Raw genomic sequence first — 17,144 nt, forward strand, 5'->3', positions numbered from 1 at the left:
CCAGACCTCTCACATTTCGCTCTAGGATTCGGAAGTGGGAAGATGTGACAGTGGACGAAATGTACGTGGTTTTGGCACTAATTATGTTGACTGGCATTGATCAGAGGCCTACATTGAGGTCTTATTACTCAAAGAACCGCCTGCTGTTCACTCCGTTTTTTGCAGAGACCTTACCTCTGGAAAGACTTGAGGTCATAATGAGATTTCTGCATTTTTCGGACAACAGCAAGCAAAATGAGTACCAAGGCCCTTCCAAACTTTTCAAAATTTATCCCGTCATTCAGCACCTGAGTAGAAAATTTCAGATTCTCTATCTTCCAGGTCACAACATTGCCATAGATGAATCCTTGACCCTATGGAAAGGTCGTCTGTCTTTCAAGCAGTACTTGCCACTCAAGGCTGCGAAATTTGGTATCAAAACGTTTGAACTCTGCGAGTCTAGTTCTGGTTATGTTTGGTCCTTTCTTGTCTATACTGGACAAGGAATGGAACTAACAAATCAGTATGTGACTGCAGAGACAAACAAAACTACAGCAATTGTAATAACACTGTTAGAAAATCTTCTGGGTCGCGGACACACAGTGTGGATGGATAATTTTTATAACTCCCCTGATTTGGCTCGTTTCTTGAAGTCTAAAAATACAGACTGTGTTGGAACCTTACGTCCCAACAGGAAAAATGTCCCTCCCTTAGTGAAAGATAAGAAATTGAAAAAAGGTGAACACTGTGCTCAACACTCAGGAGACGTGGCAGTTCTTGCGTGGCAAGACAAAAAAAGGGTGACCATGATATCCACATACCATAAAAACGATATGCGTGTGGTTGTTAATCGTGCAAACAAGACAGAAATAAAGCCTGTGGTTGTTTGCGATTACAACAAAAACATGCTCGGGGTGGATCTGAAAGACCAGATGCTACAACCGTACCTGCTTGAACGAAAGAAGGGTACCAAGTGGTACCTAAAATTGTTCAGGCGGTTACTCAATGTAGCAATCCACAACAGTATGGTAATCTATCGGTCCCACACAAACAAACAAAACCTGGACACTCTACAGTTCAGACTTTCCCTAGTTCAAGGTCTCGTGGAAAAGCACAGTTCTGGGGTACGTCGTCCTGTACACGGCCGTCCGTCAGTTCTTCCGCCGCCTAAACGACTCACGGAAAGACATTTCCTTGAGCGAATTCCCCCCACGGGGAAGAAGGCAAGACCGCACAGAAGGTGTGTGGTTTGCGGAAAAAAGGGCCAGAGAAAAGATACGCAGTATTGGTGTGGAGAATGCGAGGCAGCGTTGTGTTTAGAAGAATGCTTCAAGGCGTATCATACACTACTACACTTCTAAACCAGCTGCTTCCATCGCCGAGATACAGGGCGCTCACATTATAAGGTAAGATTATAAAACCACATTTTAAGATTATTTTAGTGAAAGATTCATGTTACTATCTCATTTAATTTAAGAATAATGACAAATAAATCATTTACGAGCAAAATTTAAATGACCGGCTGAAAATATTACCGCCGGAGAGACACGGCAGCGGAATTTAAATCACCGCGCCAAAGGGTTAAACACAATTTACATAACTGAAAAAAGTGTTAAGTAAACTTACTTATTATTTATGGTTTATTTTCAGATGATCTCAGTAGCTCAGACTATAGTGTCAATCAAGAGGAAAATTAATGACTGAATTAGAAAGGATGTGGTATTGGCCATGGCCTATTTTAAGGTACAGCCCTGGCATTTGCATGGTAGGGCTGAGAGAAACCATGAAAGACTTGTCAGGATATTCAGTGTCCTGGCTAAGCTTTTAAACAGGCACTTCCTTAACACAAGCCAGAAGCATTACTGCCTGAGCCAATTTATTCAGTTAGTTTCAAGCATAATGACTTACACATTACTTTTACATAAGCATTTACCTAGAAATATGATAAAACTCTATTTCAGTGAGAAGAGGACCAGTGAGTACTAAATATGTATCTTCTTACCATGTCACTGTACAGAATTCTGTGTCATGGTTTTTAAAAGGAAGTTACTTTCAAAAGTGAACATAGTTTCAGTTTCTATGCATCTCAATATGTGACAGGTCACACAATTGCCATTTATCTTCTACATAAAACATTCTAATTAATAGAAATAAAAATTCAATTATTGCATACACTGACTTCCAACTCTCAGCTAAACAGAGATCGTAAGTGATCCCTATGTAACACTTTTCTTAATGAAACTTGTAACTTTCATAACAACTTGTCTTGAAAAGCAGCAATGAACAAACTGACGCACCAAATTACTCCCGTTTATTTCAACACAAGTGTGACTATTCAAATTGGCATAATGTGTAATCACATGTTCATTCTTTGTCACAGAAGTGCACAGATCGATGATGTTCAGTATAATTTTTTAGTATAGTAAGCTGATGTCTTTTCCTTCCAGCAGAATAAATCCAATACAATTTGTCTTTTCTTTACACAAAGACACAGTGTGCTGCCACTTGCTTCAGGCTTAACTTCAGTAGTCATCGGGTGTGTGGGTGTGTGAAAGAAAGGTTCTGAAACTTGACCATTCTTAGTATCCTGCCACACCTGTGTTTGATTTGCTGTTGTCTGGGCAGTGAAGGTGATGAATGCTGGGACATAGTCTTGTTCTGATAACTGATTCATCAACATGTTCCACACATAGAAACTCTTGCCTGTACCTGTGTCACCAACTAGCAGCATAGGAACATTGTGATGTATGTGCAGCTCCATCAGATACTGATATCTGAAGAAAGAGAGAGAGAGAGAGAATGTTAATTTCTGTAATGTTGTATTTTTAGAAAGATATCATCTTTTTGATATTATAGAAACATATTCAACATTGTTAGGTATCTAATCTTTCCATTGCTGTTTTAGTTGACTTCAGTCAATGTATGTACACATTAGCTTTAGTGCATGACCATTTAATTTTGTTTCATATACATTCCAATTGGAGTTTCTTTTTATATATTCACTTTCTTCTGATTCTGACATTATGTATTAGCTGAAATCGAAGTTATTCCTTCTATATATACACAAAGTGTAAGTAGTTACTATAGGATTCTGATGATGGTGTATAACACACAGATATATTGGGTTTTCGGACTTCATCCATTGTCCTGATTTTTAAGATAACTAAGAAAAACACAACATTTTGGAAACTGGATCTGTTTCCATCCTCAGGTGAGGGAAAACACCTATTCTGTTGGGTCCTTTAGAAAGAGGTGGATGAAGTCCAAAAACCCAATATCTCTGTGCACAAAGTGTAAGACCTATTGCCTACTGTGATTAATTCTATGCAGTACAAGACTGCCTCCAAAAGCTATGAGAATACTACCACAATTACACCACTTATAAATCTATGACTTTGAAAGAAGAAAATATGTAGTGTAGAATACGCAAGCAGTCTTATTTTTAACATGCATGCTGAGAACAGCAAATGTGCAAACAGAAAGAATGAGAATGGTACCCATGGGAATTTAATAAAATACTGAGAGGCTACTGGGGCACACAGTAACATATTTGGTTGAGGCACTATGCTACAAGCCAGAAGGATGTAGGTTTGATTCCAGATGAGCTCACTGGATTTTTCAATTGACCTAATCCTTCCAGATGCACTGCAGCCCTGGGGTCAACTTGACTTCTAACAACTATGAGTACCAGGAATCTTCCTGGGGGTAAAGGGTGGCCAGAGCATTAGGCTGACAACCTCACTGCCATCCATAAGCTGATTGTTTAGAAAATGTTGGTGCCTCACACCATCTCACCTCATCTCACAAACCTATCGGCCTCCACAGCCTGTTACAGGGAAAGGATTTTTTAATTTTACTGATAAGCTATTTGGCTGAAATACCGGTCATCATGATGGCATTATACACATATTAGCTGATTATTTCTGGCAGAAAATGAAAACTCAGTCATAACTTTACTAATATAAAAACGCCATGAGTGACATACAATGACCAGCATCATGATGATATTAACTCTTGATGCAATACCCCATAATTTCTGAAACTAACCTCACTGATTCAGTAGTTGGAATTAGCATCTGTTGGATGTTAATAGTCTCTATAGCATGCATAGACTTCAGTACATCTGGCCAATATTTCCAGTTCCCTTTCTGTTTAAAATTATAGGTATAGTCATACAAAGTTCCCTCCACAGGTATTGAAACATCCATCTTTTCAAGACTTTCTGGAATTGGATAATCTTTATTATGACCTGTAAAAAATAAAGAGACATATATATAAGAAAAGTTGGACACTTAGAGCAGTAGATCAGAAACACCTAGAAAGCTTCGAAATGTGGTGTTGGAGAAGGATGGAGAAGATCAGTTGGACAAATTATGTGAGAAATGAAGAAGTGTTAGTTAGAGTCAGTGAGCAGAGGAATATCCTACATGAAATAAGAAAACGGAAGGCTCATTGGATTGGTCATATCTTACGTGGTAATTGCCTTCTTAAAGAAGTTATTGAAGGAAAGATAGAGGGGCGAATAGAAGTGACCAGAAGGCGTAAGAAGATGCTGGATGACCTTGAGGAGAGAAGAGGATATTTTCATTTGAAGGAGAACGCTCTAAATCGCATCAAGTGGAGGAACTGTTTTGGAAGAGACTGTGGACCTGTCGTCTTGACAGATTACAGATGAATGAATGAATAAGAAAAGAGGTTTATATATAGCCAAATAACATTCAACACTGCATACCAAGCTTGCAACATGACCTCATATCCCCCTCATGATTCACTCACATTTTACACCTGTTCAATAAAATTACCTTGGCTGCTTAGATATTTCAACATTTCTACTTTCAATGTTTTCAAACTTCTTCATTATACAATGTTTGTCTTTCTGTTACATCCTCTCTTCTAATTCCAATGTTTAATCCATTTTACAGAATAACATTTGAAATGGTTTCCCTTGCATTAGTGAAAACTTCATTTACTGTAACTGCACAATGCTTTTCATATGTTATTTGTTCCACCAACACACATTAAAGCTGCCAACATGCCAGAAAAATATTTTTCTATAGATTTATACCCTGTTCTTCTCAAATAACAATACTGAAAACTGCAAAATTTTCTTCCAATATTCAATCCTGCATTCTCTCAAAATTACTTCTTAAAAACCCTATTCCTGGGATACTGTGTCTCTCTGTCTAATGCCTAACATAATTACAGACAGCATCAGTAGGTCTTACCCCATTCATACTTTTTAACTCCCTCTCATCAACAATACATATTGGCTGTGACAACTTGTGAAATATGAACAACACTATACTAGTCAGCGTATTATACATCATAAGAATTCGATATAAGACCCAGAATTTATGCACAATGATAAATTTTTAATAGAAAATAACATGAAAGGTGGCCAAAAATATTTTGGCAGTAAACTGACAGTTCACTGTGGCGACAAGTTATGAATATAGCGACCACTGCACAATAATGCAGTGAACATGAACATATGAAAATATAAATAACTACCAATAGTACTAGTCTGTAGTAAAGTTAATGAAATTAAATTCTTCAATATCCTACATTGCACATGTCAGTTTGTGTTACAATAATCAGTAACATAACAGGAGGGTATATAGATGCTTCTCTATTATATGTACTTTGGTTTGTCATAGACACAGGTCTATGATTATGACCTGATTATTATGCCCTCATTTATGTTACATATTGTATCCCCTGCCTTGGTTTCAAGGTTCTTAGGCCAGTGTTTGTTGGGATCCCTTCTGGGTTTTCATAAGCAGTTCCACAGTTCTATTCCATACTTATTTGTTTTGTGGGTTTATTTGACAAATAAACAGCTACTCTCTTGGATTTCACAATTTAGGTTAGAATTTTGTCCATGACCAAATTTGTTATAGCTTGATGCAAATTGATTTTAAAATTCAGAAAAGAATAATAAGAGTTATTACTAGTTCAGGTAGATACGACTCATGCTGTGAATTATTTAAAAAATTATAAATATTGCCACTTCAGTCTCCATACATATTCTCACTACCTGTCTTTGTCATCAAGAACAGAAGTTGCTTTATAGCTAATTCTGATATTCATGATATTAATACTCGTTACAACCACAATTTACACTTGCCTTCTACAAATCTATCATCTGTACAGAAAGGAGTACTCTCTTCTGGAAGTAAGATTTATAACCACTTACCATTAAATATTAAAATGCTATACAAAGATATTTAGCATTTCAAATCTTCATTAAAACCTACCTCACAGAACATGAATTCTATAGTATTGATGAATATTACCAATTAACTTCCTAATGAATATGGTTCTTTTTATATTTCTTGCCCTTTGTATATTTTGATTAGTTGTGGGAGGTCTTCCCACTGTAAGTTCAATTCATTCATGTTTCATTGTCTTCACTATTATCTTGTGTATTTGTTCAAACTGTGTTTTGTGACACTGTTGTGCAATACTGTGTTTTGCTTTGTGTCTTTGATCAAAATGTGTTTTGTGACACTGCTGTTATGCAATACTGTGTTTTACTTTATGTCCTTACTGTGCTCATTTTGAATGTATGTATATATCATTATTTTATGTTTATATTATATTTGTATCTTGACAGGTTCTATATCCCATAGGTTGGTTTGACCTTGTAACAGAAGGATTAACAGAATACAAATAAATGAATGAATTAATGAACCTGAAGCAAACGTATTCCAAAACATTTATGATTTTCTACCATTTATAATAATCTGGACTAATTTTGCTCTCAGAATTCCATTAATTTTCAGGTGGACAAATCTCAGCTCATGGAGAAACTAGTAATGCTTCATGACTTTTCAGTAAAATGAGTATAATGTACCTCATTCATTGATGCAATATTATGTTGAAGTATTTAGAAGGTCACAAGTTCAAATATTAGCCCCAAGACCTTGGATCACAACTGCTTCCTTCCTCAACCTACCATTCAATGTTATATAGACAAAGCAACCAAAAACATTGGTAAATATACAAAAGAAAAAATGTAAATGAAATAAATATATAAATGAATAAATAACTCAATTAACCTGTACAGACATTCTTCACACTAAAGTTCCTGGAGAGAGGTTGTAAAGCATATTTTCATAATGCAAATCACTACTTCCCACAGGCGCAATGTTTTAATTTGGGCTAAATTCCTGGAAAACCAAAAGATGACCAAAAAATTAAAATAAATTTTAATGTCTGAAAGGAAACATAAGCATCAGAAACATATTATATCATGTTTTGAACCAATGGAGATCCTATTATACTACAAAAAATTTCAATAAAAATTCTTACAATTGCTAAAAAACAGCAAAATCTTATATAAAATGAACACTGCAGCAAAATATAAGGTATACTAAATTGACAATATTGCATTTGTTTGTTCCAATTTGCCCACCTGCTTGCTTGCTTGTTTGCTTACTAACTTACCTACTTACCATGAAGATTTGGCCATGCCATAGCTCAAGCAGTTAGTCACTAGCTTCCCACCATGGCAGCCCGGGTTCAATCCCAGGTCTGGTCAAGTGGGATTTGTGGTGGACAAAGTGGTGCTGGGGCAGGTTTTCTCTGAGTACTTCGGTTTCCCCTGCCTATCTTCATTCCACCAACCACTCCACAATCACCCTCACCTATCATCTGGGGCTGGTACAATAGGCCAGAAGTGGCCACAGTACAAGGGACTTAATCCCACCCACTAGCAATAAAAAAAATACCATGAAGCTGAGCCCTTCTTGAGGAGCCACCAATTCTGCAGCTACTAAAGCATTTCCCAGCATGTTATGGAACCCGAAGGTTCATTACCATGTTCACAAGAGCCCTCCAATGGTCCCTATCATGAGCCAGATCAATCCAATCCATACCATCCCATTCTATCTCTCTAAGATCCATTTTAATATTGTCCACCCACCTACGGCTTGGTCTTGCCAGTGATCTCTTTCCTTCTGGTTTTCCCACCAACATCCTATATACATTCCTCTTCCCCACCACTGGTGCTACATGCCCTGCCCACCTCATCCTCCTTGACTTCTTCATTCTAATTGTACTTGGAGAAGAGTAGAAGTTATGAAGCTCCTCTTTATGCAGCTTTCTCCAACCTCCTGTCACTTCACCTCTCTTCAGCCAAAATATTCTCCTCAACAACCTGTTCTCAAATACCCTCAATCTATGTTCCTCCCTTAATGTCAGAGACCAAGTTTCACAACCATACAGAATCACAGACAAAATTATAGTTCTGTATAGTTTCTTTTTTGTTTTTTGGACAGCAGATGAAAATACAAAAGGTTCTGGGCTGAATGGTAGTGAGCATTACCCAAGTTCAATCTCCTTTTAATTTCCTTCTGAATCAGGTTTTGATTTGTTATTTTTGTTCCCAAATATTTGAACTGTGCCACATTTTCAAAACATCTGTTTCCTAATTTTCAGTGAATGCATCCTGTTGTGCATTATATATTGATACACTGAAAATATTTTGTGAGAATTCAACAAGATACATCCTAAAATTAAATTTTTAATGGAAAGGAAATAAACAACAAACTTAACTTTTTAGATCCATCCATCAAAAAAGAAAACACATAATAATCTACGATTTGGAATTTATAGGAAACCTGCAGCTACCAGCTTAATTATTCACAATAACTCATGCCATTCATACAAGGAAAATTGACAAAATGTTCATTAGCTGATTTCAAATACAAACTGAGTTATGAGAAGTGGAAAGAAGTTTTTAAAGAGAATGATGTGAATGTTATGTTTAATTCCTTTTTAAATATATTTTTAAGATATGTTTATGCTAGTTTTCCTAAATCATCTGTTAAGTCGCATATTACAAAGTACAAAATGTGGATCTCACCTAGTACAAAAATCAAATGTAATATTCAGAGACGTCTGTATTTAATTAGTAAGAATAGCAATGATCCCAATATTAAAAGTTATTATAAGGCATACTGTAAATCTCTAGCTGGAGATATTATAAAAACTAATCGTCTTTATTACAATAAACAGATCTTAAATTCCAATGATAGAATTAAAAGTACTTGGAATATTGTTAAGGCGCTGACTAGTACGAAGTCTTATTACAATATCTTACCCACTTTCAGTACTTTTGATAGGCTATATACTAATTCAAAAAGCATTTCTGAATCTTTTAATAAATACTTTCTGTCTGTAGCTGACACAATTATCAATAATATAACAAATAATTGATAAAATTAAAACTTGTAGTGAATATTTATCTGATATTTTTAAAGTTACGTTTCCTACCATTACATATAGTTCGGTCACAACTACTGAAATTGTAAATATTATTAATAAATTGAAAATTACCAGTTCTTATGGATATGATGAGATCCCTGTCAAAATTTAAAAATTAGTGTATGTTACATTACTTCACCATTAACCTACATAATAAATAGGTCATTGGCAACTGGCATATTTCCAGATTGACTTAAGCTTTCTGAAATAAAAGCCATACATAAAAAGGGTTATAGGAATCTTATTAGATTTTATAGGCCCATATCACTGTTAACTTCTTTCTCAAAAATATTTGAGAAAGTGATATATAGGAGACTTTGTAAACACTTGGTCAATAATAATGTCTTGGTAAATGAACAATTTGGATTTAGGGCGAACTCCTCAACTGACCGTCTGAATGATGGACATAATGTGGGAGGAATATTCTGTGATCTAGATAAAGCTTTTCACTGCATTAACCATACCATTTTGTTATCTAAATTAGAGTTTTATGGTATTTCGGGTTTAATGCACAAATAACACCATACTTGAAAGAAGATTTCAAAGAATACAATTACAATCCAAATATTATAATTTAAACATATATTCAAATTGGGGTGAAATTTCATATGGAATCGCCCAAGATTCCATTTTGGGACCTTTGCTCTTTTTTATTTATATTAATGATCTTCCTTTAGTACTAAATAAGATTTCTACCCCTATTATTATTGCTGATGACACTAGTGTAATTATTAGTGAACTTGGTCCCTTGGTTTTCCAAGACAGATTAACTGAATTTTTTTAAATTTTAAATATATGGTTTAATACAAATTTATTATCTTTAAACGTTTCCAAAACAGATTACATCAAATTCACAACAAAAATCTCCTATGAACAGGACAATTATATTAATATTGCATATGGCAACAAGAAAATTTCTGAGTAACGTTATACAAAGTTTTTAGGAATTAATATTGTAAGCACACCATCATGGAAGAGACATGTTGATCAACTACCCCTGAAACTTAACACTGCTCGATATGTGATTAGAACTAGCCAGACTACAAAGGCCAAGATGATGGAGTGGCCTACAGTGAACAATGTGCCATTTCATGATGGAATGCTCAAAATTCAGCTCTATGACCTGATAAAGGCACACAAACCCCTCCACAAATACTTTGTAATGGACAAAATAATGGCTGCATATGGACACATGGTATTACGACTTCCACCTTATCATCCAGACTTGAATCTGACTGAATTCGTTTGGGCTGATGTTAAGCAGTCAGTAGTAGGGGCTGAAAATGTCTAATTTCATATGCATGACACGGCAAAGAAGTGTAAGAAATGGTTCAGTGAATTTGGAATAGAGAATTGGGAAAAAGATTGAGACCGCACTGAAAAGAATGAAAAGGAATATATCTAAAAAGTGGGAATTAGAGAGAACACTATAGAAAGAATTATCATCCAACATTCTGAAGATAGCAGTGACAGTGACTCCAGTGATAATGATACAACAGAACTCACTGAAAACAGTGACTTGTCTGGAGTGGAACTGTTAGACGAATAATTAGTACTGTGTTCGGTTTATGTGTATTTTAATTTAACGTTGCTAGTGTAGTGCAGCATACTGTGAGTAAATTAGGTCATCATAATAGGATGTTAAAAAGCCTGAATTGTGACCCATAGGACTAAAGTTCCAGTTATTCATCCTGCAGTCAGAGAGGAACTTCCAACCTCACAAGCAGCCAGCCTATGAATGTACTCTCTGCAGACGAAGTAAGTTCATAGCATAGACTCGTTCTCATGCGATGAGAATGAAGGAGACCAGTCAAAAAGTATCGGCAGGGTATAGCTGTATTGTGGGAGGGAGGAAGGGTGGCATATTTTAACAAAGGCCTTGTAGTAACCAACACCATACAATCTGTATCTCAGTAAACTATATCAAATTCTCTGCACATTCTGCTGAGAATGGCCAGGTCTAGAAACAGACAGTAGCTAAAATGTCAGTGTCAAGAAATTCTGTTTCAGCACTCTCATCAGCAGATATGTCAGAAAACTGAATAAAGTTCTGACAAAATGTGGACATTAACTATAAATTTTCTAAACAAACCCATGTTTGATACTGCAATCAGTCATAAAGCAATACAGGAACAGAATAAAATGAATGCACCATACTTCATTCTTACTGTATCCATGGGCAAGAGGTCTGCATCTGGCAGGAAGCACAGCAACAAACTCTTGCCTGTAAGCAACCTGACACACAACATTGCATTGTTACAATTAGTATGTACAATGGACTGTATGGTGGTTTATAGGAATTGGGCTGACTGAATATTAGGATTTTTATGCATAGTTAAGCATCTAAGGGCAAAGATTATAAGTGGCCTATGTTTATTATTACAAGACACATCTCTCTTAAAGCTGCTAATAACTTTCACCTGTTCACATATTTTACTTACCTTTCCACAAAGTCTTATAGAATTCATCGTACTGAATTTTACTGTCTGTGTCTAGGATACCTCCAATGCCCCATATACCAGCAAATATAAATGCTGCCTGAATCCAGACAGTAAGATGTTTAGCATCTTCATTTGCATGTATAGCATCTTCAAGTTGCATTCTTGCTAATGACATAGTAGATCTGCAATAATTAAAACTTATAGTGTTTGTAAAAGAACGGCATGTGATTAAATTTCATAAATTGTGTGCAAAAACTATACTACCCTTTCCAGTATTAACCTATATGTTATTCTTACATCCAGCTGAATTTGTCCTTGTCAAAAAATCACTAACGCTGACAACTCTGTTCACCATTGCAAATTTCACATACGTAAATAGGCATAAATAATTAATAACAATGCATTTTACTCAGGCGACAGCTTCTTTTTAAACCCAAAATTAGAAAATATAACACAAAAATGGAGATTTCATTAAGCATATCAATTCAGACTGAGGTGTCTGTTTCACATGTCAGATATTACTGTAGTTCTGAGAGGTATTTACCCCTGTAAGTAGGATCTCACAATAATTTATAGAGACTGAATACTGCTACAGATGAACTCTTAACACAGGAATCACTTACTATCCACAGGTTAGATGTCAGGCACTGTCCATTTCTTCAAAAGCTTGCCAATTTTCAGTTTCAGGTTTTAGGATACAGACATTTCTGTACTAAGCTCTGGCTATGTTTCTTCATCTAGCTACCCATGTGTTTAAAACCATACATGATTAAAATTTGTAACCTTATATAAATACATATTTAATGCAGAAAGACAACTAGTAACATGACAGTAGTAACAGAGTCAAACAGATGAGGTCTGAACTAAAAAGATTGAACTTACACCACCAGATTTGTAACTCCAGCAGTAACCAACTGAACTGCATGTTTCTTTATGAAAAGCAGACAAGGTGGGACAAACCAATGAAGCAAGTCTTGCAGAATTTGTTCATTTCCTTCTACCCACTGAGGATTTCCTTGTTGAATCCAGGAGACAGTCAAAGGTTCCCAGCTTAAAGCTGATGGTTCCATGTAGATCATGCCACAACGAGAAACAGTTGCTGGTGAAGCCTAATGAACATAATAAGAATTAGCCAGAAATAAATTAATCAACACACTAGTGTGTAAGTTTTGAGGTTTTCACGGCGATGACAATGAAGAGAGTCGTCTTCTGGGTTTAGGCACCGTGTATTCTTCGTGTTGGCCGACGTTTCGGAGGAACGTAGTGCCTCCAGCTTCAGAGCAGTTGAATAGCTTGGAATACGGAGAGCAGTAGCAGTAGTAGTTGGCCAACACGAAGAATACACGGTGCCTAAACCCAGAAGACGACTCTCTTCAACACACTAGTGTGTTTAGGATTTTTACAATGAAATAGTTTTGTTCAAATGAACTTCCCATCATAACTGTTTCTAGGCACATTCAGTATATCACATTCAACTAATACCACATTCAGTGAAGCCATATGCCATTCTGTCCCAAATACGAGGGTAAGTAAAATAAGCATGTTACAAATTGACATAGAACTTAAAACTAATAGGAGTACTGATTTGAAATATGCTTTTATTTCTCAACATAATCTCCCTGTACATTGAGGCACTTTTCCCATCATTTCACAAGCCTCTGAAAACCAGCAGCATAAAATTCTATGGGCTGCTATCAGAACCAGGCTGTGACTTTGCTTTCTACAGCTTTGTGAGGAAAACGTTCAGGTGAAAGATGATCAAGAGGGCCGAACAAATGGAATTCGTTTGGAGCAAGACCTGTGACAATTCGGGCTAGCATATTGTGTCCTTCATGGTAGTGACTGAGATGTTGCAATGCCAGACCCATTCTTTGCATTGTGTTGTGGGGTCAGCATATGCGGCACCCATCGTGCACAGACTGTGAAAACCAAACCTGTCATGCATTATGAGGTAGACCATGCCATGTGAACAACCAATAGCAGGGGCTATAGTGTCTATAGTTACCCTTCTGTAGGGAAGTCACCACCTGGTTCTGATAGCAGCCCAAAGAACTTTATGCTGCTGGTTTTCAGGGGCTTGTGAAACGATGGGACAAGTGCCTCAATGTACAGGGAGATTATGTTGAGAAAAAAAAGCATTTTTCAAATCAGTACTCTTGTTTGCTTAAGTTCTATATCCATTTGTAACTTACTTATTGACTTACCTATGTATAATGAAGTGGAGACATGAATCAGATTTGTAATTTTCATGATGAAGTGTCTATCGTGGTCTTCTGCGTTACAACATCATGCAGCCTGATATGTTGTTACCAGCATTTTAGAGGCACATACCAATTTTTTCTTTACAGCAGAAGGCAATATGCAGGAGAGGAAACAGATTTTGGAGAACAGGAAGATTTCCTACCAGAAGCTTGGTTGGGGAAGAGGAGAGAAGGCCCCTGACAGGCCAGTGGAACGCACTGTTGATTTGGCTGTCCACTTTCCAGATTCTCATAGGAAATTCCTTTACAGAGAGATGGCACTCTCCAGCTTCCATTTCCCACTCCCACTGGCCTGGAAAAGGTTCTACTTCCTCTCCCCTCACACAATTCTGAGAAACCATCATTGAACTCTACCAGGATATATATCTTGAATGCATTCTCAACCACTCATTTCAACACTGATGATGGAGGCAACATGCTTCTCCAAAACACTAGTATTCATTTTAGTACTACACAGTGTCACAATCCAAAAGACTACAATATGTACACTTATCACTGTATAAACACTGAATGTTGTGGTCACATATAATAAAGGTTTACCTGAGACAGATCCATTACTTCAAATATCATGGACATCTGAGAAGTGTGAGCAATAACTTCTCCAGAAGTAAGGCAAAGCTTCTTGTTGTCATCCAAAACTGTATTCATATTTTCTATCCAAACAGCATCAACAGGCCCATCAAAAATTACCCACTTTCTGTCAGGAGTTTCATCGGTTGAATATTTCCTGCATGTTGCAACACAAGTTTACTGACATATAAAATTAAAAATTAAAGTCCCTACTGTGCAAGAATATTCTCAATTCTAAACCCATATGCTACTTTCAACTGGTGTACCTGGGTTTGTGTGGCAGAAAGTGGGTATTTTTCATGAAGGGTCTCAAGTTTGCAGCACTGGGTGTTTACAAGTCATAATTGGCAGATTTATAGCACTGTACCAAGGAGTGTGGAAGGTGGCAGCACAAATGCAGGAGAAATAAGGAAGAAAATGTGTTCTTTGGGAGCAGTCACTGAATTGTTGTTTGTAACTGGTGTTGGAGATGAATGCAGGTCTGAAAGTGGACATGACAGACACTGATGCAATTATGGCTTATGTGAGACATCTCGAGACAGAAACATGTGACATTATAGGACTTTCAGGACAACAAAGAAAAATGAAAAAGGAAAATTGGGTAGGAAATATTATTTATCGGAGTTAGATTTCATCAACTAAAACAAACAGTCAATGAAACGGTAAATTTTATGAATCATATTCAACAAGAAATAAATATGAATGGGGTCATGAGGTTAATAACCACAGAGCATGTTGTTCAGAGGAAGCCAAAGAGAGAAATATTTTGATTTTTGTGCTAGAGGAGAGTGAGAGTATACGGACATGACAGACTTGAAGGAGACCAAGATAATGATATAGGACACTGACTATCTGGCCAAAATTTGGAGAAGACAATGGTTATGACAGATTTGAGCATAACATAAACAATTAGTTTTAATTATTCTGTTATTTGTGTGTTTGTTTAAATTTTTTGTATTTGTTTTTTTTGATATGACGACCTTCATGTCCATTTGTTTTGGACTTGCGAAATGAAATGTATGTATGTGAACAAACCTTTGAGCGTTGTGTTGTGACGGATAAAGCACACAACTGATATCATCTAACACAAAAGGGTGCTTTCTTGAAGGCTAAATTTAATATACACAAAATCTGTGTATGTGCATGTGTGTCATGTGTGTGTGTGTGTGTGTGTGTGGGGGGGGGGGGGTTAGTGCATGTGTGTAATGTATATAAATTCAAATTCATACTCTCTTTCTTTTTTCATAATTTTAGGTGACTCAGATTGCAAAAACTCTTCACTGGAGTATGCAACAATACAGAACTAAATTTTTCATTTTTTCACTGCTTTGATTGACCAACTTTATTTTATCTCAGTTAAGGAGATTAAATTCAAATGTTCCAGGCCTAACCAACAGATGGCATTTACACCACATTTCTGAAAATTTCTCCATAAACTTCTGCAGTCTTCTGGCAACAGTTTATATTTTATCTACACTGTATTATCAGATAAGCTGTTTGTATTTGTCATTTGCTTACACAAACCACTTATTTGTACAGTGACATCCATGAAACATAAGCAATCAGACTTAAATAAATATATTTCAAAATCCATCAAAGAACAGATTTATGTTTCAGTTTTATTTATTAGGCAGGAAGCACATATCAGTCTAGGCACACAATTCAAAATTGTGGCAGCTACTATGTAATTTATTAATGTAGCAATAAAAAAGTGAAGATCAAAATACAAACACAGAGAAATACCTGAAGACTGTAGCAACAATTCCATCAGTCCATTCAAATGACACTGGATCAAACTGTCCATATAACTGGCCCATTGTAACAGCTTTGGGGTTAATAAATTGGAACCTAACTCTGTTTTCATTATGGTCTTGTTTCTCCATTATACTTAAGGTGTCAGCTAAAATCTGAGAAAAAAAAAAAAGTGTTTTCACAATTGTTTACTTATAATCCAGGTTTTCAGGACACAAATCATGAACAAGAAATTACAGAAACTTACTTACAAACCTACTTACATGTAAGTTCCATTTCAAATGTTTTACTGTAAGTCTTTTGTCTAAAACTTGAAAGACACAGCCTTATAAATAATAGATTCCCAAGCTAGACCATAAGAGACTATATTTAAAACCATAATTAACCTGACACAATCATACAGAACATTTGGAAATAGGCATATTTGAAAATAGTTTTTCATTTTGAAATGAGATCAAGCAAAGAATTTTTAAAAATTTAAAGAAATGAATAAGAACAAGAATTTTCTCCAGTAGACCAATTCTTCGACAATTCATACTGCAGTAAACTATTTAATTGAGCTAGCAAACTTAAATGAAATAGCTTACTGTAGTATGAACCATGCAGGGCAATGAACTGTATAACATAAACAGCACGAAGAAAGCAGTCTTCTGGGATTTGGCACCGTGTATATGTGGTGTTAACCGACGTTTCGGAGGAACGTATCGCCTCCATCTTTAGGGTAGAAGAAAAATATAAGAAATCTGCAAGTGGAGAGACCGTGAGAACCGGTAAAAGCAGACTTTTACCGGTTCTCACGGTCTCTCCGCTTGCAGATTTCTAAGTATGACCAAGCATGTAAAGTTACTCCATTTTCTAAATCGATTTTTTC

General features: G+C 36.1%; 1 protein-coding gene across 1 annotated transcript in view; it reads right to left on the minus strand.

Moving 5' to 3' along the window:
• Positions 1-17,144, minus strand: part of LOC111871761 (dynein heavy chain 7, axonemal) — a 221,471-nt gene that overhangs the window by 134,834 nt on the left and 69,493 nt on the right. Inside the window, exons 21-26 of the mRNA XM_023865070.2 lie at positions 16,265-16,428; positions 14,492-14,678; positions 12,573-12,799; positions 11,691-11,872; positions 4,027-4,228; positions 2,576-2,753 (exon numbers count right to left, since the gene is read on the minus strand). Of these exons, the coding sequence (XP_023720838.2) occupies positions 2,576-2,753; positions 4,027-4,228; positions 11,691-11,872; positions 12,573-12,799; positions 14,492-14,678; positions 16,265-16,428 (1,140 nt within the window). The remainder of the gene's footprint in view (positions 1-2,575; positions 2,754-4,026; positions 4,229-11,690; positions 11,873-12,572; positions 12,800-14,491; positions 14,679-16,264; positions 16,429-17,144) is intronic.

The sequence above is a fragment of the Cryptotermes secundus genome, unplaced genomic scaffold (assembly GCF_002891405.2).
Source record: "Cryptotermes secundus unplaced genomic scaffold, Csec_1.0 scaffold742, whole genome shotgun sequence".
Lineage (NCBI taxonomy): Eukaryota > Metazoa > Arthropoda > Insecta > Blattodea > Kalotermitidae > Cryptotermes > Cryptotermes secundus.